The sequence below is a fragment of the Erinaceus europaeus genome, chromosome 3, assembly GCF_950295315.1.
Source record: "Erinaceus europaeus chromosome 3, mEriEur2.1, whole genome shotgun sequence".
Lineage (NCBI taxonomy): Eukaryota > Metazoa > Chordata > Mammalia > Eulipotyphla > Erinaceidae > Erinaceus > Erinaceus europaeus.
Window position 1 is genome coordinate 41,159,972 of NC_080164.1, and position 23,843 is coordinate 41,183,814.

General features: G+C 41.1%; 1 protein-coding gene across 3 annotated transcripts in view; it reads left to right on the forward strand.

Moving 5' to 3' along the window:
- The window catches only part of PXDN (peroxidasin), a 112,020-nt gene that overhangs the window by 44,059 nt on the left and 44,118 nt on the right, over positions 1–23,843 (forward strand). For 2 of the 3 annotated variants that reach the window (XM_016186339.2, XM_016186338.2), the window contains exons 2-4: positions 9,815–9,886; positions 11,110–11,181; positions 20,020–20,091. In XM_016186339.2, coding sequence (XP_016041825.1) covers positions 9,815–9,886; positions 11,110–11,181; positions 20,020–20,091 — 216 coding nt within the window. The remainder of the gene's footprint in view (positions 1–9,814; positions 9,887–11,109; positions 11,182–20,019; positions 20,092–23,843) is intronic. The other variant, XM_060187049.1, reaches the window with a different exon arrangement.

Genomic DNA, 23,843 nt, shown 5'->3' on the forward strand with positions numbered 1-23,843 from the left:
TGGGTGGTGGGAATTGTTTGGAATTGTACCCCTCCTACCCTATGGTTTTGTTAATTAATCCTTTCTTAAATAAAAAAGAAAAAAAAATCAGGACTAGGAATCAGGATTTAGCACTTGTAGGCAGGTCTTCTGATGTGGGCTCAGGTACTTCTCATTATCACCAATGCCATTTCTTTTGCTGACCAATACTTTTTTTTTCCTTTTAATATTTTAGAGTTTTACTTGTTTATTTATTTATTTATTTTAATTTAATTTTTTATTTATAACAAGGAAACATTGACCAAACCATAGGATAAGAGGGGTACAACTTCACACAATTCCTACCCAGAACTCTGTATCCTATCCCCTCCCCTGATAGCTTTCCTATTCTTTAACCCTCTGGGAGTATGGACTCAAGGTCATTGTGGGATGCAGAAGGTGGAAGATCTGGCTTCTGTAATTGCTTCCCTGCTGAACATGGGCATTGACAGTTTGATCCATACTCCCAGCCTGTCTCTCTCTTTCCCTAGTGGGGAAGGGCTCTGGGGAAGCAGAGCTCCAGGATGTATTGGTGGGGTTGTCTGTCTAAGGAAGTCTGGTCAGCATCATGCTAGTATCTGGAACCTGGTGGCTGAAAGAGAGTTAACATACAAAGCCAAATAAATTGTTGACCAATCATGGAACTAAAGGCTGGAATAGTGCAGATGAAGAGTTGGGAGGCCCTCCATTTTGTAGACAGCCAGTAGTTGTTTTTTAGTTATATTCCAAAGGGCCTGTGGCTATACTAGTGGTTTTTTTTGTTTGTTTGTTTTGTTTTTTGCCTGAGCCTGAAATCTGATATGCAGGTGGATCCTAATTATTATCTGGGGAAGTGATATCATGGCTGGCAGAAGGACTAGAAAGCTGGATCAGGGAAGAGAGTAGCTTCCAAATATGGGAAAGGGGTATAAATATTGTTGACTGTAAACCCCATCTATCTGATGTGATCTGGGGCCCATATTCAATTTAGAAGCCTCTGCATCCCTGTAGATCTGAGCTCACATTCTGTGGTCATGAGTAGGAACGTTTCTAGCTGCCCCAATATCAGGACCCATTTTCCTCAGGTGTAGCATAGAGTATATTGTCCAGCTTCCTTTTGGAGGATGGAACATTTTCAACCATTGTTGATTCAAGTTGAGGGCAAGGTCCTATGGGGGCCCACAAAGTGGCCTGTTGTGTTGTTCCTGATAGGAATGACTGCTAACAATGGAGAGAGGGATTTATTTGAGGTCTAGGTCCATCATGATGTCTGTTTAGGAATCTCAGGACTCCTGGAACATTTACTTCTAACCTTCTGAGTGTTCTCCAGACTGCTCTTAGCATGGGTTGGACTAATTTGCATTCCCACTAGGAATGCAGGAGGGATCCTTTGTCCCCACAGTCTCTCCAGCATTTGTTGCTGCTACCTTTTCTGATACATGACATTCTTGCAGGAGTGAAGTGGTATCTCATTGTTGTCTTTATTTGCATTTCTCTGTCAATTAGTTGGAGCATTTTTTTCATGTTTATTGACCTTTTGGACCTCTTCTATGGAGAATATTCTGTTCATATCTTCTCCCCATTTTTGGATGGGGTCATTTGTTTTTTTTTGTTGCTGGGTTTGGTGAGCTCTTTATATATTTTGGTTATTAACTTCTTGTCTGATATATCCTTTTAATTTTCTTGGTGTTGGCTATGTTGCACCCTTTTAGTGCCAGACATTGAGCCCAGGACCTCACTCATGATAAGGCTTGTTCTCTACTTGTACTTGTTTATTTTTATGACAGAGAGGAGACAGGCAAGGTCAACTATGGTAGATGTGGTGTCAGGGGTTGAGCCTAGGGTTTCAGGCATGCAAATCCCATGGAATTTTTGTCTTTTCTTTATTCCTTCCTTCCATTATCAGAACACTGCTCAGCCTCAGGAATTAAAGTCTTATATAACTATTATGCTATCTACCCTGCCCTCAACATTTTCAGCGAGAGAGAGAGAGAGACAGAGAAATAGAGAGAGAGAGAGAGAGAGACACCAGGGCACCAAAGCTTCCAGGGTTGGGCTCAAACCTGGGTTTTTCCCACGACAAGGCAGATAGGCTATCCACATGAGCGATCTCAGGAAGAGCTTATAACTGCTGGCATTGAATGAGATAGTAACTCATGCCCTAGGCATACAATGAAGGGTAGAGATACCCACACAAAATAGGTTATTGTGCCTTTTTTCAAGATTCTATTTACTTCAATTGTGTATTTAATGCTTATGAGGATCCCGTGAAAAAATTGTGCTATATCTTAGTGTTAGTACTTCCCCCAGACAGTTGGGTCAGAACTGTTTGAACATAATGATTTTTATGTTTCATCGAATTCTCTCTTTACTTGGTTGCTAGGCTGCTTAGAGTTAAACTTGTAACTGCCTCTGTTTTCTGCTTGTTAATCTCCTTTTACTGTCATTGTCTTCCATTACTCTCCCCCCACCCTTCCATTCCTTATACTAGTGAGCCTATTGTTTCTCTTGCAATTTTTTGGTCTGTTGCTTCTAATTATTTATGATGAGACAAAGGCCTGAAAACAAGAATAAATTAGTCATGGTGTATAAAAATCCTGTGATTCCTAGTCATGACCCTTACTTTTTTTTTTTCTTTCAAATCTGCTTAGTAGATGTTAAATTGTGTTTAACTGTATTTCAAACTTCAGCTGTGTGAGTACTATATGAAGAAGGATGGAGGGAAAAATGTAAATTAAAAATGACTTTTCTTGATAAGCTTCATGAACATGGGATGAACCAAACTCAGCACAGTAAAACAAGATTTGAATGACAGAACATCTAGTGCACTCATGTGCTCTGAAAGAACAGAACTCAGGGTTTGTGGTTCCAAGGTCACTTCCTGGGGCAGGGATAGAGTGATGGGCTGGTTCACTAGGGAAGTAGGATTCACAGAGTGAGACCATGCAGTGTCAGCAAAGACTGCATGGCTGCACAGTCTATAAAGTCAGGGTGGAAGGATGGCTTGGATTATAGGATTATATTTGAGTCCCAAGTTCTATGTCAAATACTACACTTAGCAAAACCTTTTCAACAACAACCTTAACCAGTCTCATGTCTAGTTCCAAACTGTATGTGTTCTGGGTGAGTTGTGTTTATATGTGAAATGAGTGGGTCAAAGTGAATTTTTGTAAAAGTAATGTAAAATGTAAAACTATATATATATATATATATATATATATATATATATTGGAAGCTTGGGTTTGCTCTGCAGAGATGTGAGTTTTTTACCTCTGATTTTAGAAGAAAAGGTTCTAGTTTTTATTTTATTTTTTAATTGGGGGTCTAATGGACTACAGTGTAATTATTGACATGGGCATAATTATTTAGTCTCCCCATGACGAATGTCTGGAAAACACTCTCACCTCCAATTCAGATCTTTCTCTTCTATCATAAACCCAGGCTTTTCCTTCCCTTCCCTTCCCTTCCCTTCCCTTCCCTTCCCTTCCCTTCCCTTCCCTTCCCTTCCCTTCCCTTCCCTTCCCTTCCCTTCCCTTCCCTTCCCTTCCCTTCCCTTCCCTCCCCTCCCCTCCCCTCCCCTCCCCTCCCCTCCCCTCCCCTCCCCTCCCCTCCCCTCCCCTCCCCCTTCCCCTTCCCCTCCCCCTCCCCCTCCCCCTCCCCCTCCCCTTCCCCCTTCCCCCTTCCCCTTCCTTTCCTAGGATCCTTTGCTTTAGTGCAACACCTGTGGGGAGAAGTTATGATGTGCAGTGTAATAAACTAAGGAGCCTTGCTGGAGTTTCTGTCTTGCACAACTGGGGGAACTGCTGAGAGTTGGGGGAGTTGGAGGACCCATCTCCTATGTCATCCATTTTCATGGGTAGGAAATAGACCCTTTGACCTGGGCTTCTGCCCCTGAAAAGATGATTTTAAAAAATCCTTTGACTTTACAATTTCTATTAGGTTCCTTAGAAAAAGGAAGATGTGTGTGTGTGGGGGGGAGGATAATGATTGAGAAATGGGGAACTTCTCACAAGAGGTTGCATAGGCTCTGAGGGTTATGAGCCCCCAAATCATACCCGAATGTGCTTTTTCTCCGCTCAGGTGTGTGGGAGGAGTGCAGTATTTCTCTCCAACCAACTCAAGGGTATTAAAACCCTCTGACTGAAGGGATAAACAGACCCTAAACCAGAGTGCAGAAAGTGCACAGATTGTTAGTTCAAGTTCTAGTTCCAGAGCCAGTGACTATGGTTCATGTCATTTAGAGAAGATTCTGGAAAGCACTACTCAGATCCGCCTGGGTATGCCATCCCTTGTCCCTAGACAACACTACTATTCTAGCTAAAAGTGGCTCTGTTTAGAACTTGGGGCTTAATTGCCATTTTTTTTTTTTATATAGTGGGTACACCTGAGAATGAAGCCCAGGTCCTGAACGTGTGTTTCTGTAAATGGCAATGTGAGTTAAAGTCCTTACGGCATGCTCCCAGGGATGGTATCATAGATTGGATCCTGAACCTCCTTTAACAAGAAGCCAGAGCTCTTATTCACTTATTCATTGCCTGGCAGGGAAGAGGGGAAGAGAATGTTTCTTCTTGGTCCCCCAGAGGCAAGTCTTGCCTCCCCACCGTGGAGAAACACTACTTCAGAGATTTGATGCTGTTCCACTTTGCAAGGTGTTGGCAGCATTGTGTTTCCAGAAATCCGAGTGTTAGCTTTTGGACAAAACTGGGTTGTGTAGATTCATTACTTAAACAGAAGTTGCATGTATCTACCATTAAAACATGATTGCTTTTTGGTCTGGGGAAACAGTATAGTGGTTACAGGAAAAGCTCTCATGTCTGAAACTCTGAGGTTCCAGGTTCATTCTTTTGCACCACCATAAACCAGAACTGAGCAATGAGTGCTCTAGTCTTAGTCTCTCTCTCTCTCTCTCTCTCTCTCTCTCTCTCTCTCTCTCATAAAAGTAAAATAAAAAAATATCTAAAAGTGTGATTCCTTGTTGGGAACGTATTCATGATAACTTCATTTTAAAAGGTCTAAAGCTGTGATCTGCACACGGTGAATAAAGAACTAGACTCTTAAGCACGAGGTCTTCAGTTGGATCCCTGGCAACTCATGTGGCAGAGTGATGCTCTGATTCTCTCTTCATAAAATAAAATAAATAAGATAAACAAAGGCATCAGATAGCCATCTATCTGGGAGTAGCTGAAAACATGCCCTTATCTAGAATTGAGCTTGGCAGACGTTGGAAGATGCCAGCTGGATGGTGTGGCTGTGATTGTGCTAGGTCTTTCTACAGTGACAAGTTTATATAGTTGTCATCTCCCAGGAGCCTTTGCAAGAAGCCAGATGATTTAGGGACCAGGGTTATGACTTATGAGCCAGTAGATGAAAGGAGACAGAGACCCTCTCTCAGAAATAAAGCTCTGTGCTCTGGACTGAAGAGCCATGATTTCATATAATAATCTCTGGGAACTTCTATACTTCACTGAAGTTCAAATGCTGAGCTCAGGACAATCCAGTACTCCTGGAGGCCATTTTTTTGTTTTGTTTTGCTTCCATTTTATTGTATAGGACAGAGAAATTGAGAGGGGCAACAGAGAGGGAAAGAGACAGAGAGACACCTACAGACCTGCTTCACTGCTTGTGAAGCGACCCCCCCTGCAGGTGGGGAGCTGGGGGCTTGAACTGGGATCCTTGCACCCATCTTTGTGCGAGTCCTTGTGCTTCATTCTATGTGTGCGTCACCTGGTGTGACACCACCTGGCTCCCCCTAATAATTTACAAAGTAAAATTTTAGTTTAATAAATGCAGCATTGCTTCTAAGAGTTAATTATTTTTGTACACCTGGGCAACTTCATTGTTGTGCCTTGAAATTATAGAGTCTTCTATGTGAAAAGACCACATTGTCTTGTTTGGTTGGATGTTCTACACCACAGAGCAATTGAATTTGTTCTTCCTATAGAAAACAATAAAGAGCAGTAATTGAAAGAGAAAAACACCCACCTGCTCTTCAGCCCTTATTTAATGGGCTTTTGTTAGTTCCTTGTTAATTCCTTTGGAGATGAAGTGCCCCTGTCAGACCTTAGCACCTCAGCCTGATTATACCTCAGCATGGCGCTGTTGTGTCTCTATGGGAGACCAAGGGAGGCTACAGATGGCATGAGCTAGTCTGACTTCTTGACTAGTTTAGTGTAGACAATTGAGTGCAGTCCACAGGCAGGCATTACCAATGAGGCCAGCTTGGTGGGTGTTTTGGGAACTCTGAGAGTTGAGTTTTACCCCTGCAAGAATTTTCCTCTTGAGGGGTGAGGAACTTGCCCCTCTCATTTGTGACACTCTTGGGTCTTCACTCAGAGAGCTCTCCTCACCTTTGTGAATTGTAACCTGCTCAGAAATCCCTACTTGTCCTCCATCTCTTCTTCTCATTCTTCCAGGGAGGTCTTCAGTTCTATGACTGTCAGCTCAGCCCCACCAGGATAGCAAGTAGGCCAACTCAGCTTCCACCTGGCATTTCCTCTGAATCCAGGTACTTGCTTGTAACACTTTAATGTATACCTCAGCCTTTCATACCTAGAACTATACTCCCCCACCCTCCCACTTCACATCAGTGATTTTTTTTTCACTCTTGTCCTTTTTTCATCCCTGTGATACAAATAATGGTCCTCTTGATTCTGTCCCACAACTCATATTGTCTTCATTTATTTTAGTTCTCTCCTGAGCCCCCCTTTTTTTCCTGATGGCTACCTTTACTGTAATATCCAGTTTACCACTTTGACTTCTGACTTCTGTCTTTCTGCAGGTGTTTCCCTCTAGTATATTTTCTTTAGCCTCAGCTACTGTATTATTATTTCTGTTAAGATTTCTCTCATACTTTATCTGATTGTTGAATTTTTCTTCCACTTTGGTGAGTATCATTAGCACCATAATTTTGATGTTCTCCTTAGATGATTTACATATCTGTTGAATTTGGGAGTATTCTTCCAGTTGTATTCTTTGTCCAACAATGTGAATAATTTCCTCTTAGTCTGTTTGATGTTTTATGAAGGAAAGTGGTCTGTACTTGAACTAGAGTAGCAGCCAGGAGTATGAGGATGTAGAGTTCAGTACCCTCCAGATGTCAGTAGACAAAGGTGTTAGGTCTAATATGCAGCTGAGACCTCAGTCAATGTGGTGACAGCTTTTCACCTGTTCTAGGGTTGAAAACAATATGGCAGGCTGCAAGCCTACAAGGAACCTTATCTTTCAGAATATAACCCCTAAGGCTTGTTATTATGGAAACTGAATTCCAGTATAGAGGCTTCCAAAGAGGGCTGCTCTGGGCAAGTTACTGGCAAGCTATCCTGGTCATTGGATGGCTGCTGCCATAATTCCTCCCTCACCCTCTTTATATTTACTTCCTATTCTTACATTGTTATGGCTTTGTTGGAATAGGATAGAGGTGCATGAATCTTGGTATAGCCCACCCCCTATTGCCAGATTAGAGTTGTATACCTTTTAGATATTTTCTGGTTGTTATTTGTTGTTGAGTTAAGGAACATTTTTCATCTTAGGGGAGGGCAGTTTCCTGTGTCTTGCTGCCTGGATGTTGACCTTCTGTTCTATTTTGTGGAAATGTGTTTCTTTGTGGGTTTTTCCGTAGATTGTATTGCAGCTTTGTTGTTAGTGCTGGGAAGAAGGAAACACAGGACCTACTCTATTCAGCCATCTTTGCCATCCCCACAATGTTCATTTCTTTTAAATGTCCCAATATTTCAATTCCCCCTTGAAAGTCATAGCAAGTTGTTCCACAGTCAGGATGATGACATTTCCCCAGTGCTGGTTAGGGAAAGTGGCGGCTCATTCGCTTAAATTATATGAAGCTGGGAGTAGGGCTGTAGCTCAGCGGGTTAAGCGCAGGTGGCGCAAAGCACAAGGACCGGCATAAGGATCCCGGTTTGAACCCCAACTCCCCACCTGCAGGGGAGTCGCTTCACAGGCGGTGAAGCAGGTCTGCAGGTGTCTTTCTCTCCTCCTCTCTGTCTTCCCCTCCTCTCTCCATTTCTCTCTGTCCTATCCAACAACGACAACAACAATAATAACTACAACAATAAAAAAACAACAAAAGGGCAACAAAAGGGAATAAATAAATAAAACAAATATTTAAAAAAATTATATGAAGCCCCTGTATGTCATCTGTTTATCCAAGAGAGTGTAGTTCCAATTATTTGTCTTTAAAGTTTAAGCAAGTCAGAAGTCCTACCATATTAATAAGCAATCCGTATCTTATAATTAGCATTTTTAAAAATATTTATTTCCTTTTGTTGTTTTATTATTGTAGTTATTATTGATGTCATTGTTGTTGGAAGACAGAGAGAAATGGAGAGGGGAGGGAAAGACAGAGGGGTCAGAGAAAGATAGACACTTGCAGATCTGCTTTACCACTTGTGAAGTGACTCCCTGCAGGTGGGGAGCTGGGGGCTTGAACCGGGATCCTTCCGTTGGTCCTTGCGCTTTGCGCCATATGCGCTTAACCCGCTGCGCTACCATCTGACTCCCATAATTAGCATTTTTATGCATCGGAATGTTGCCTTCACTCCCTCCTCACAATATTTCCAATGCTCAGTGAAGACAGGCTCCCCATGCTAACCCCACCCCTCATATTCCTGGCAGTCAGAGCCTCTTCCATTATCAATGCTATAAATGTGAGTCGTGAATTACATTCTTGTTTAACAACCATGTCTGTGTATGGAAGTAGCATTCCAATGGAACAAATGTTAATGGAGAACTGGAATCATTAAGCAGAGTGAAACTAAATGAGGACTGCAGACTGGAATCTTGGGTCAGTGGTTACTCATTCCTTAGTGGGAAAAAAATGCCAAAGAATTTGATATAAAACAAGGAAGTAAATTTCTGAATGACCACTCCTAAGCTAGACATTTTTCATTTTAGTGACTCAGGCAAATACTTTTTTAGAATCCTCTTATGGCACCATAAAAATAAAACCAATTTTATAAATCACATAATAGTTATTAAACTGGCTCAAAATAATTGTCAGATTATAAACATTAAAAATATTTGATAAATATCACAGGAGATGCATCCACTCTTGAGTTTGACCATGTGTTGTTCCAAGATCCAGTATCAGATCCTGAGAACGCCATTAAAAGCACACAGATAAGAAGGGATTTCAATAGAGATTTATCTTTTCCCATTTTCAGAGGCTGGAAGTCCCAGACCAAGGGTTTGTAAGACTAAACTATTCAGGGGCTATAAGTTAGAAATCTTTTCTCAACCTCTCCCATTTCCCACTTCTTGGTGGTTGACCCTCATCCGTGATGTTTCTTGGTTTGCAAACATGTGCCTCTAGTCTTCACATGACTTTTTCCTGCGCCATTATCCACAGAGGTCCTATTTCATTAGATAACTATCATATTGAATTATGGCCCCCCCAGATAATTTAATGGAATCTGATTAGTTCTATCTCTAAAGACTATCTACAAATAAGGTCACATTCTAAATATGACTTGCTTTGAAGAAATGCAAGCCAAGCCTATGCTTATTGTCTTAAGAATTACTGGCATTGAGTTTTTGGTGGATTGGCAGATAGTGGATGGGTAGGTAGTACATTTTTTTTTTTATCTCCCTATGATTATTACCTAAACAAATTCTGTGGTGGGGATTGTTCAGACAAAGTAGATTTATTAACTCAATGAAGGATGGATTCATCTAGGGAATAAATTGTGTGATTTGATTTCTTAAATATCTTATCACCTTTCTGAAAGTGATTATTTTTAAATGACACTAAAGTAGTGAAGGCTGCAGATTTTTTTTTCTAAGTACATTTCTTGTTTCTTCACAGGGATCTTCGCTTTAACAGAATCAGAGAGATCCAGCCTGGAGCATTCAGGAAGCTGAGAAACTTGAATACACTGTAAGTCTAGACATTCTATTGAGAACAATAGGAAAATAATAAGAGAAGGAATTGTGCTAGTTAGCTGTAAATGAAATTTATAATACTATGGTCAAGCCCAGTCATTCTTAGACCTGAATAGGGAAAATAAGATGGAATTTGAGACAAAAATGTGTAAAACAAAATACTTTATAGCCATTGTATTGTGTAGTTTATTGTGTCTGTTGTCTGACAACCATGAACCTCTGTATCATGTTTTGAATACTTTACATTAACAACCATCTGCTTTTCCTTATGCCAGTGTCTTTCTCAGCTCTTGTTGGACTAGCCACATGTCTCAAACTAAGGGGAGGGTTACTGGGAGGGATTGGGATACTCTTGTTGCAACCCAGGATTTAGATTCCAAGACTGGGGTCTCAGAGACCAATGGCCAATGCTGAGTGTGTCTGCTGCAGAATCAGATTGCTGTAGAACGTTCTGAGGACATTTGAGCTGTTTTCTCTCTTCTATTTCATATGATATGACAGAGAAATTGAGAGGGGAGGTGAGATAGAGAGAAAGAGACATCGGCAGATCTGCTTCACTGCTTGTGAAGCATCCTGGCTGCAGGTAAGCAGCAGAGGCTTGAACGCCAGGTCCTATGTGAACTTAACCAAGTGTATCATCACCTGCCCCCTTGAGCTGGTTTCTCTAGTTCTGCTGTTCAAGGACAGTGAATGAATGAATGAGTGAATGAATGAATGAGTGAATGAATGATGTATAATGGGAATTAAGGTCTGTTTGCTATTACTATGGTGAGCAAGAAGGCAGCTCCCCTGTGTTTGACATGAGTTCTTTCTTTGTGAAAGAAATGTTCCTGACCAGAGAACCGACTTTCATGATATCTGGATAGACCCCAGGTATTTTTACCATGACCTTTCAATTGACCATAGTCTTGGTTAAAGTAAAAATACTAAGTGGTTAAACATAGACTTTCCTGTGTGCAACAGAAAAAGGTTTATGTCCCTGATGATGCAAAGGCAACTGACAAGGAAGGATAGGGTTCTCATTCCCTGGGAAATTTATATTCATAAATTTAGACACTGAAAATAATCTCTGTTGTGCTACCTTAGCACTTATTGAATATTGCTACTGATGTCTTAACCATTTGGCGACCTTTTCCAAAGTTACAAGAACTTTTTTTTTTTTTTTTTGGAGCATTTTGGAAGTGTACCTATTTCTAATTCTTTTGAAAATTTTCATAGGCTTCTCAACAATAATCAGATCAAGAGTATCCCCAGAGGAGCTTTTGAAGACTTGGAGAATTTAAAATATCTGTGAGTTAATGAACATTTCTTTTCTTCAAAAACCCTTGTTAACTATATTTGGTCTGTTTAGTGATCAACCTAGATTTTATACTTCTTAAAAATTACAAAATATTTTGTTTATTTTTTTTCAGAAGGTGAGTGGAGTTGTGGTTGGGATTTAAAATACAAGTTGACATCATATCTAGTGCTACATCATATCTAGTGCTTCTGTGATTTTTTTTTATTGTTTAACTACTAAGCTTTACATAAATTAACTAGGTGCATAGAATTAAAAGTCATAACTTCTGGAAACCGTTATCAATATTATAATGCAATACTGCTTGTATTCAGTGGTGATAACTTGTATTTAGTTGTGAACAGCTGGTGTATGTTTTGTAAGATATCAGCTTTCAGAACCAGTTTAAGCTCCTTTTGCAACTGTAGGTATAAAATATAAATCTCTTCGGAATTCCACTAGTTCCAGCTAATCCCCCTTCTCCATCTCCCTCTTTTTGCTTCACTTCTTATTAATGTTATGTAATTAAATTTCATCTTACTTTAAAAAAAAACCCCAATCTTTTCCTTATATTTATTTATTTATTTATTTTCCCTTTTGTTGCCCTTGTTTTTTATTGTTATTGTAGTTACTATTGTTGTTGTTACTGATGTCATCATCGTTAGATAGGACAGAGAGAAATGGAGAGAATAGGGGAAGACAGAGAGGGGGAGGGAAAGATAGACAGCTGCAGACCTGCTTCACCACCTGTGAAAGGACCCCCCCCCCCCCCTGCAGGTGGGGAGCCGGGGCTGGAACCAGGATCCTTACGCCGGCCCTTGCACTTCGTGCCATGTGCACTTAACCTGCTGCACTACTACCTGACTCCCTTCATCTTACTTTTTAAAAGTAACTTTAGATCATTAGTTTATTGTCATCTGAAATGTTTACTCGGTCTGCTTTTTGGAGTCAGGTTTGCAATTTGTAAAATAGCCTTACAGAGAAAGTGGTTTCACATGTTCACAGGCACTTAAGTTTTAATTTTTATTCTGTTGTCATTTTGCCATCAGGGTTCTGGCTGGGACTCAGGGCCTCCGTGAATAATCCATGGCTTCTAGTGGCCATTTTCTCTTTCTCCTTCTTTTCTTATGAAAGAAACAGAAGTAGAGCTAGAGAAATGGCAAAAGAGGGACAGAGATAAAGAGACATCTACAACCTGCTCCATTGCTAGTGAAGCTTCCCCCTGGCAGGTGGGGGCCAAAGGCTCAGACAAGGGTCCTGGGTAAAGGTAATACTTTACCTTTACCAGTTGTGCCACAGCTAGGTACCAGGGAATGCTTATCTTAAAATGGAAATCATTAGTAAAAGCACTCCAGTTAGGCTCCTTATTGACTCTAGACAGGTGAGAAATGTGGTCATGTGATTTGAAAAAAATATTTTATTAGTAGTATTTTCTTTCTTTATATTTATTTTTTATTTTATTTTGCCTCCAATCTCTGGGGTTCAGTGCTGGCACTATGGCTCTAGGTGGCCATTTTTTTCCATTTTATTCGATAGGACAGAGAGAGGGTACCATGAAGAGGGTAAAACATAGACACCTGCAGGCTTGCTTCACTACTTGTGAAGTGTGGCTCCTCCCTCACCCCCCACTCTGTAGGTGGGGAGCTCAAACCCAGATCCTTGCACGGATTCTTGTGCTTCATCTGATGTGCACTTAACTAGGTGCACCGCAGCCTAGCCCTGTTGTTAAAGTTTGGGGCTCCAGCAGGCCGGGCTAGCTTCGCGGCAGTAGACAGAGATTCGCGGACACACGGCTGGGCAGGGAAGCTGTATTTCTTTAGTCACGAACAGTGATTCATAAACTAACCCAGACTAATCACCACACAGATCTGTCCTGCATCCTTCTTCTCTCACGCGGCCGTGCCAAGAACTCTGGAACTCTGTAGGGGTCCCAGGAGCGGGGAGAAGGGTGCCCGCGAAACTAGCAAGGGCCAAGCCAATTTCTCCCAGAGGTGGGGGGAAGGATACCAAACCAATATGAAACATACCAACAATTCCTCCTTTTCTTTTTAACTAAATGACCACAGTGTCAGGGGCATGGGGTGAACAGAAACCTATATCGTATAGGCATTTTCAAAAAAGAAACTGGCACAAACATGGAGGAACGTGTAAGACAAGAACCAGTGTGCTGTCAAGGGAAGGCCTGAGGGGGACCTTTTTTTTTGCCTCTGGGGGGCGTTACTTGCCTCGACGGGCATTTTTTTTTCTTCTCTGTGGGCATTACCTAGCATGGGGGCGGGGATATGGCCTAGAGTCTCAAGGCAGCTGGCTCCAGTCAGTCTTTGAGAAACCCAGCAGCATAAAGGGAAGCTGCAAAGTATCCAAGAGGTGTACCAATTGAGTCCGATAGAAATGCCAGTCCAAAGCAGATGTCCACAGAAGAATGCCAGGGGGACAAACGTTGTATGAGGAAGGTCAGCTGCTGGAATTCTGCTTTTCTGTAGAGAGCTTGACAGCTGCAGTTTACTTACTATGAAACAAAACTTGCAGCAGGTTAGAAGTTTACCACAATTGATGACTCTATTACAATTGGAAGTCCCTTCTAGCACGATTCCAAGGCTGTTTAAAGTTCAAACAATAGAATGTGGAAAGGCAAACATAAGAACCATAGAAAGAAAAAAGCCTCAGGCATGAGAATCATTAGCATAACCATAGCATAATCTAACGTTTCTAATTGAGAAGGAATTTGAGACTTTTACATATCAACAACATCTTTTTAACCTTTTGTTACACCCATTCAAAATGGAGACACACCCTAGGTGTGCGCAGGTTTTTTTTTTTAGACTAACTTAGTTAAAATATATTGATTTTTAACGAATTTTTAACTCAGACTTTAAATGTAAGTTAATTTTACCTTTATGAGAACTATGTTGAAAACGTTTTTCATTTAACTCTGTCTGGTAAGAATATAGCCTTAAAGTTACATTTTTAACCTTAAAGTTAATGTTTACCAAACTTTAAACACATGTAAATATGGTCTTCAATATACAAGGAGGAAAACTTTTGAAACGAAGACATGTCATTTTAAACACGAATTTAGATCTGTATTGTCTTAGTTGTTGGGGGGGTCACCATCCAGAAGTGGCCTCTTGAGCAACTTCAGCTTCAGGAATTGTAGGTAGCGATCTCTGGACGAATCTCTGTGTATTCTAGCTCATCTGCCTTCAGACCCAAGCTGGAGATTTCGGCAAGGGGGCTCAGTTTCGGCAGGGAGCCCGTGGTCTCCAGGTGGTCCGGGATCTGCCCAGACTTCATAGCAGGAGGGTGGGCAGGCCATCCGTGCAGAAGGCGCGGGCTGAGGTGTGTAGCCATGAGAGGCTGCAGCTTTGCCTGCCCTGCTCCACACCTGCAGACTTGCTTCACTACTTGTGAAATGTGGCTCCTCCCTCACCCCCCACTCTGTAGGTGGGGAGCTCAAACCCAGATCCTTGCACGGATCCTTGTGCTTAGTCTGATGTGTACTTAACTGGGTGTGCCGCAGCCTAGCCCCATTTTTATTATCATCATTCCACCCAGCCCCATTATCATCAAAGTGGTTTCTTTGCTCCAGGCTAACTATTTCAGAATGAAAGGCAAAAACAGTGTGACAGAAATATACCACAACACAAAACTTACTTTACTGAGGTGAGGGCCATGTTTGAAACTGTGTCATGTACTTGACAAAGCAAACAGACTGTGCTATCTTGCTGTCCCAAGAAAAACATTCTTACCTTTAAGGCTTAGATAACTTTTCAACAAACAGAATCATGGAAGGTTTATGATATAAGTGAATGTGCACATCTTTAAATGATACATCAAAGTCATGTTAGTGTTGAAATGTTTGATATTAAATGTCAGTGGCTTTAAATGGCAGAATTAACTTTAACTTCAATTACTGAAATATTATTTCCTCAATCAAGATATTCAAATGACACAGTGTTACACACATTTTTGTTCTTTCTAATTTTATTATCTTTATTTATATATTGGATAGAGACAGCCAGAAATTAAAAGGGAAGGAGATGATAGAGAGGGAGAGTGACAGAGAGATGCCTGCAGCCCTGCTTCACCACTTTCCCTCTACAGGTGGAGACCAGAGGCTCAAACCCAGGTTCTTATGCGTTGTAACATGTGCTCTCAACTAGATGTGCCACCACCCAGACCCTACATGTGTTTTTTCTTTTCTTGGTTACTTTTGGAATAGTTCATTTGTAGTTCTGCATGAACAGTATTTATTCTTGTTACTCACTTCTAAAATGAGAGAGACACCTCCTATCCATCCTGAGTATTTTATTGCTATCCTCCCAACCACCCACAAAATTAAAAACATTTTAAGTACTGTGAATCTTCCAGAAGAAAGTTTTTCATTTTTTTTTTTTTTTTGGAAAGCAGATTCTACTAACAGATATCATTGCTTGTGTGTATGTTTAGTTTGGTTTTTATTTATTTTTCACCTTATATTCTGCTTTTGGTTCGAATTACTTAGGATAATTTGTGTATTCTTCAAGAAAATATATTATTTTGTGATATTCTAATTTTTAAAGATATATAAGGATGTATTTTACTTATAAGGCAGGGAGTGTAGAGGAAGAGAAGAGGAGAGAGAGAGAGAGAGAGAATGCAAACATGAACGTGCCAGAGCACTACTCAGCTCTGACATTATGTGGTACCAGGGATTGAACCTGCAGCCTCTGGGACCATGGATGGGAAATTGGTGTTCTTTTTTTTTAAATTATTTCTTTATTTTCCCTTTTGTTGACCTTGTTGTTTTTCATTGTTGTTGTAGTTATTATTGTTGTTGTTATTAATGTCATTGTTAGGACAGAGAGAAATGGAGAGAGAAGGGGAAGACTTGAGGAGGGGAGAGAAAGACACCTGAAGACCTGCTTCACCGCCTATGAAGCGAACCCCCTCTAGGTGGGGAGCCAGGGGCTCAAACCAGGATTCTTAGCGGGTCCTTGTGCTTCGCACCATGTGCACTTAACCTGCTGTGCTACCGCCAACTCCCGAGGGAAGTTGGTGTTCTAGCAGGTTGTGTTGTCTCCCTAGCCTAAACAGCCTCTTTTAAGTGTGTGAGTGTGTGTGTGTGTGTGTGTGTGTGTGTGTGTGTATGTGTACATACACATGTGTGCTGGTTACTGGGGAATGAGTTGAGACTGATCATGCCACCTAACTGGTTAATTCTTTCCTCCTACTTCCTTCCTTCCTTCTCTCTTTCTCCTCCTCAGTTCTTTTTTTCTAAAGCTGTGGTCTGACACATATGTGATATCAATTCTCCTGGGTCACCTTTTCAGAGATAGAGACAGAGAAGGGCCTGGGGGTGGGGGGAAGCTTCTCCACTTCCATTGCACCTCCCATGTGGCATGTGGTGCTGGGACTCAAACCTGAACCTGCCTGCATAACTGGGCACAGCCCCTACCAAAAGAGCTATCGCTCTAGTCCTCACTATTTTAGAGAGAGAAGAAGACACAGAGAGGCAGAGAAAGACAACAGGAGAAGGTAGTAGCACTACTCCACTATCCATGTAGTTACCCCAGTGCTATCTATCTGTTCGTGGGCCTGGAGCTCAGGGCTCTGTTTATGACATTGTGTATGCTCTACCAGGTGACTTAGCTCCAGAACTCTTGCCAGTTGGCTTGAAGGCTCCAAACTTCCCTCTCCTCTCTCTTGCTAAAGTATGCTGCATGCTGCCTGCTTGCAGTAGTGACAGGTGACTGGGATAGATTAAGCAGTGGCCAGTTAACATAGTAGAGAGATCGCATGAAAAGGAACATCAGGGAACAGAGGTTGTGTGGAGCTGGAAGGACCCAAAGACACAAGCATCTCCCCTCTTCTGTGGCACAAACACTTGGACCTCACTGGAAGAGGACATGCTAATAAAATGCCGGTTGAAAGGCTAGAATCATAGTTTAATATTTAAGAACTCTTCCAGGGGCCAAACAGTAGGGTTCATATTAGAGTGCATACATTATTATGCTCCAGGACCTGGGTTCAAGTCCCCGTCACACCTGCAGCAGGGGAGCTTCACAAATGGTGAAGCAGGCTTCCCCAGTTTCTCTCTTCTATTTCCACTCTTTCTCTATCAGGACAAAAATAGCCACTGGGAGTGGTGGTGTCACCATGCAGACCCCTAAGCCCTAACTGGTGGCAAAAAATAATAATTATAACTCTTCCAGAATGTATTGATTATTATTGTGTATTTAGTCAGTGTCATAATATATTTCAGAAATTGAGCATTCTTTATCTGCTGGCATGCAAATTACTTCTGATAGTTCCCTTAATTAATGTTTGCTCTTGATGAAATTAACTCTTGTATTAGAACTCACATTCAAAGGGTTAGCTCTAATAAAGTTCAGTTTATTTAAAATGTATTATAAAATGAATCACCAGTAATTCTTAGAAAATAGCACCCTTACAAGCATATGCTATTCATATTAGTTTGGTTCAGTTGTTGTACCTATTCTTTAAAATATTCCTTTGTTCTCGACATTTTCAAATGCATGCAGTGATGCTTGATGTTTTGTCTTAAAAAAAATTATTGATTTAATTATGATCAACAAGTCCGGTGGCTAAGAGGGGGTACAAACTGCACAATTCCCACCACCAGAGTTCTGCATCCCATCCCTTCCATTGGAAGCTTTTTTATTCTTTATCCCTCTGGGAGTATGAGCCAGTATCGTTATAGGGTACATAAGGTGGAATGTCTGGTTTCAGTAATCGTTTCTCTGCTGGACCTGGGCATTGGCAAGTTGATCCATATCCCAGCCTGTTTCTGTCTTTCTCTAGTGGGACAGGGCTCTGGAGAAGTGGAGTTCCAGAACATATTGGTGAGGTTGTCTGCCCAGGGAAGTCATGTTGGCATCATGGTAACATCTACAACTTGGTGGCTGAAAAGCATTAAGATATAAAGCAGAACAAATTGTTTAATAATCAGGAACCTAAAGGTAAAAATATGACAGATGAGATTTGGGGTCTCCATTTTAGCAAAAGTTAGGAAGAATATAAGAAGAAAATTGGGGTCTTAATGTTTGAAGGATCTATTTTACATATATTCCAAGGGGCCCATGACTTTACTAATTAAGAAATAAGCACAGAAACCTCAATCAGGCTTGCCTTTGGAAAGAGCTAAGACTCAAAATGAGTGGTAGTTATATACTGCAGAAATGCTGGATAAACTTATTTAATTGCAGTGATCCTGCTAGTTACCACTGTTCTCTCCAGTTTACTCAGGAAGAAAATGAGGCAGCAAAAGATTAACTTCTTATCTGCACTCATACAGGGTGGCAATGAAGGATTCAAACCCAGGGATCTCAACATATAGTCATAGCGGTGAAGCCTCCATCATGGAAACTCCATTACCACTGCTGGGTCATCCTGGCTGGCTTGTGACAAGGCTGGAAGTTCCTCCTGAAGTCACTGAAGCAAAATCACACAGGGGAAGTGAGAGTCACTTATGTGCATTGTGACAATTAAGGATAACAGAGTGTATCCTGTGAAACTGAACCTTCTCCAAACATCGTTAAAAATATTGGAACATGTTTTGGAAATGAAGTGTGCAATCTTAAACAATCATTGAGACAAAATATGCTATATATTTGGTAGAACAGCTTCTTGAAAACCCAGCCACTGAATAACCAGTTTGAAAAGGAACTTTTGTCTTAAGTTAAAATATAGGAAAAGGTTTTGATTTGTCCGGCTGATTCTGTTAATGATGGAGAAGTGTCCAGGCATTGGTCTCTGTGATTCACTGTAGAAGTGATTTCATTTAGACCCAGATGTAGGGTGGCACTGAGGTCTGCTGTGCAGAGATGTTTTAGGAGAACATGAGCAAAATATGTCATGTCCAAGGTAAAGGCATGCATCCAGCAGCCATGATGTGGTGTTTTGGGAATTATGATCTTTTTGCATGAGAGTTCTCACCCTTAAGAAGTCTGTTCACTCAGGAGTTGGCTAGGATTTTCTGTGAAGGGCAGGCCATTATATATATATGAGACTCCAGGACCGCATAGTCTCTCTCTTGACTGTTCGACTTTGTCATGTGGCACAAGTGCAGTTAGATGTCATGCATATGGGTGCATGTAATTATGTACCAACCAAACTCTCTGTAGACACTGAAATTTGCATTTTGCATAATGCTCATATCCATGCTTTCAAAAGACTCAGGCATTTAAAAATATAAAAGCTATACTTAGCTTGTTGGTCACATAAAGCTTGGTAGCAGGTCAGTTACCTAATTCTCCTGATGTGCCTTTGTAAACTCTGGATTATTATTAGCATTTTGTTTGGGGACAAGTGGAGTGCCAGGAACTGAACCCAGGACCTCATACATGAGAGGTATGGGCTTATCACTGAACTATATTCCTATCTTGTGGTTTCTCTTTCATAGGAAGATTTTTGGATGGGTGAATGATTTAAAATACACTTAGTCTTCGTGTTGATTTCTGGAAATTATTCAACTGTATCAGTTGAAGATTCTCAAAATCAACACACTTTACATGTTTGTGGGAGGAATGGTTTTGTTTTCTTCAGTCTTTGAAACAAAGGCTTTGACAATAATAACTTATAAATCATATGCCACTAATCTGATTTTTCTCAAATGAATATTAACAGTTAGACTACCTTCATCTGGGACCAGTTAGTTACCTGGTTACCTTTGATCTGCTTAAAGCTTTCTTTTGAGAAAGGGAAAAGGAGCCTTCATGAGTGCTAAGCTCACCATGTACATGTTTTGTGTGTATTCTAATGCAACCATTAATTTAAAACTGGCTCCATGTGTCAACTTATTTCTTTCACCTTGTTTGTGTGCTAATCCTCCCCAATGTTTCTTGTTTCAGCTATTTGTACAAGAATGAGATCCAGTCAATTGACAGGCAAGCGTTTAAGGGACTTGCCTCTCTAGAACAACTGTAAGTGCCCTGCTCTGCAGTTTGCTTCTTGGATATTACCAGCTCTGCTCCCTCACATAGAGAAAGGCCTTCCTGCATGATGCATGTCTGTACTAAGTGGGATGTGGGTATTTTGCATGTGCATGAAAAAGCTGTGACTGGTTAGCTGTTCTGTCTATCAGGCTGGGCCCACCATTCAAGGGTAGTCAACATTTGTGGGTTTCTTTATGCAACAGACCCTGTGCCATGCACTTGTGAACGAACATTAGGAAAATGGACTGACCTCAGTCTCCATGCTCCTCCCAACTTAAACGAGAGACACATTTACAAAGAAAAAGACCAACTGATTCCTCTCTCAGTGGACTCCAATTTAAAGGAGAGGCAGACTGGCAAACACATTGAAGCAAGCCAGGATTTGCTTTCATTTCTAAGAGAGGTTCTAGGGAAAAGCTGATGAATAGGTGCCTTTCCTTTGATGCTATTTCTAGTTTGTGAGTCTGCATGTTCCCAGTTTAATTTCTTCATTCATGAGGTCATTATTTTGGAGAAGTGTTTTTCATGTGTTTCTAGTTAGTATATGCTGGATGTTGTTTCTTTGACTGTGTGTAACTTGCTATGAAGTCAGCATTATTCATTTAAAGTAGAATTGCTGGTAAAGGGAATTTATTTTCTGTTTGCTCAGCTGGTCACCTTTCAATCAATGGTTTGCAGCAATGCACCAGGAGATTTAAGTTATCATAGTTTTACTGACAGCCATTTCTTATAATGCTGTGTGACTCCCTTCAGCTACAGCTGTCAGTGTGTTTTTGTTTCATTGGTTGACTAAGCACAGAGACATTTCTAGCATTTCCAGAGCTATTTAGGTAGAGCTGGGAGAAGGCACATCCTAAAACCAAGTGCTTTAGAAAGTCACACAGTGCTCTTGTTTCAAATAAGCTTTTATGTATTCAAGTGGGGAATGCTTTCCTGAGTGTATTGTGCACAACATGGAATATATTTGGAAAGGAGTTGTATGGGCGATTTGTTTAATCCTGGTCTAAGGAGAAGGAAACAAAAAATTTCAGCTCATCATAAAGTGCATGGAAATAGCTGCAAAACATCCAAATAGAAGGAGAATTCACAAAGAAACTAGCTCTTGTATCCACCATGTCTTTAATGTAAGGAAAGATGAAATATTCTGTGCATACCATAGCAAGCTCATGGTCCTATTAGACAAGCTGGAAAGATCAGACTTGGTGATGCTCATGCTGAGCATGTGAGAGGGGGTGAGTCAAGAGGGAGAATCTAAGAAATGTAAAGGTACATCTGGAATGGCATCTAGGAGGCATCTTTTGTGATATTCTGGGCACATACTCTGCAGATGGGTATCCTGAGTGTTCTTGCTTTGGTATTTAGGACACGGATACAAACCAGGACAGGACATGGGGAGTTGAAATCTCAGGTCCTGCACTCAGCATTACTGGAAGGGTGAAGAGACCATGAGGGCCAGGTCCCCCCACCTTCAGTGAGGGACTGTAAAAAAAAAAAAAAAGGAGTTTGAGTGCCTGCAGAGAACTCAGCTGTTGCTACACTGCATACTAGACACTAGGTATCTCTTGATGGCATTTCATGTGGGTCTCAGCTAACATCCTCCAGAAGGGAGGCCAGGGGGGAGATGAGACAAGAATACCTCTAGAATGTCTGTATATATATATTTTTCAAAGCTTTTTGTTGTTTATGGGGCTCCTTAAGAGGTTGCTGGCATACTTCAGAGCATGTGTGTCCAGAGTCAGGATACGCAGAATAGAATTTTTTTCTTATCTGGGTATCAGCTTTCCACTTTTTCCAGGGAAAGAGTAGAGGACACCTGAGGCTGTTCCAAGCTCCAACTAGTGTAGAATCTGAGACCCTTTTGCTCTGTGGTCACCTGGTCTATCTTCTTGCTGTTAGATAAGGGTCTTTAAATCAAAACAGGAAGTCCTCCCTTTAAAATATTTATTTACATGTTTATTTATTTATTTATTTATTTACTATCATCATCAAGGCTTCACCACTCCAGGCTGACTTTTGCAGACAGAAAGAGAGACATACACAGAGGGAGAGACACCAGAACACCAAAGCATTCCTCATTGTCATAGTCCTCCTGTGTGGTGTATCTGGGGCTTGAACCTGCATATAGCAAAGCAGGTATTTGCTCAGGTGAGATATCTCACTGACCCCTCCTTTAAATATTTTTGTTAAGGTTTATTTATTTCATGATGGAAAGAGACCAGAACAGCATCCCTGCATAAGCAGTGCCAGAGATCAAACCTGAGAACTCAGGCATGCACATCTTGTGCTCAACCACTGAACTATATCCCCAGCGCTCTCTCTCTCTCTCTCTCTCTCTCTCTCTCTCTCCTGCCCCTCTCTTTTTTTCTCTCTCTCCTCAGGATATATATCCTGCTGTAGCTAGCTTAAAATCTCTGAGTAGCACTGCTTAGTGTGTTTGTTCTAGGAACTGCCACTTTCAGATTCTGCCCTGTAATGTTATTGGTGGAGGACTTGCACCCCCCACTTATCCTGCATCCACTCACCCTCTGAGACATTCCCCATTCATCTGTGGAGCGATTGGCCCAGTCCTGTCCTGAGGAGGTGGCATGGTGGGAGAGAGTTGAGGCGACATAGTGATGTGAAGCTGTGCACACTGGTGGCCTGAGCTCTCTTGGTGTTTCCCCATCCACTCACCCACCACCTTAAGACCGAGACTCAGAAGTTCATTTGTGGTTTGCCTGCTGAGCTGGCCCAGGGAGAGACACGGATACAAACAGGACAGGGCGTGGGCAGCTGAAATCTCAGTAATTTCTAAAAGTTAGGGCAAGTCTCTAATCGGTAGAGGGTGTGTTTGGGAAGCTTTCTTTTGTTTATATTTATGATGAAGATCTGTACCTCCTTGTGCTTTGACTCTCACACTGTTTTTGGTCCTCAGCATCTTCCCAGCAGTCTGACATTAAAGTGTGTTTATTGGATGGGTGCTGGGAAATCTTCTAGTGTGGTTGTGATTGTAAGGGTGGGGTGGGTCACTAGCAAAGTACCGCTTTAGAAAGTGACTTTCGTGTTTTACTTAAGGAGGGGAAATAAATCACTTTCAAAGGAAAAAGCCATATGCGGAAATTAGAAAGAGAATAGTTATCTCAAAATATATAGATTAGAATGTATAGGTGCATCTTAATGGGAAGAAGTATAAACACTGGGTAGTCTGTAATTAATAGCCAGTACAGGAAATGCATTATCTTGCCTGACTAATGCAGTTTTTCTTTTATAATTCCGGTATTTGTTTCTGTGGCTGACACTGTGCTCAATGTCAAATTAAAGTATAAATTAGTCCCTCTCCCAAATCCATACACAGGTTACAATTTTGAGTAAATTTATTCTTATATGTGTATCATAATTAATATTACAGTCGTGCATAACTTAATGACAGGGACAAGAGCTAAGAACTATGTAGCCAGGGGATTACATTATTGTGCGGATAGTTATAGAGTGGGCTTATACAAATGCAGACAGTGTGTTCTGCCATATACTAGGTTGTAAGGTAGAGAGTCTCTTGGGACAATAATGTGTATGCATTACATAATTCAGTGATGACTATACATTGATTTGTTTTCTAAAAATGTCTAGGTGTTTTGAAAGTGGATCAAGGGGTCTGGCAGTCAATGCCTTTTCCCTGCTGGGCATTAAAGAAGAAAATTATCTGTGTGTCTGGCCATTGCCATTGTTCAGTCAACATAGGAAAGTCCAGACTCAACTTTCAT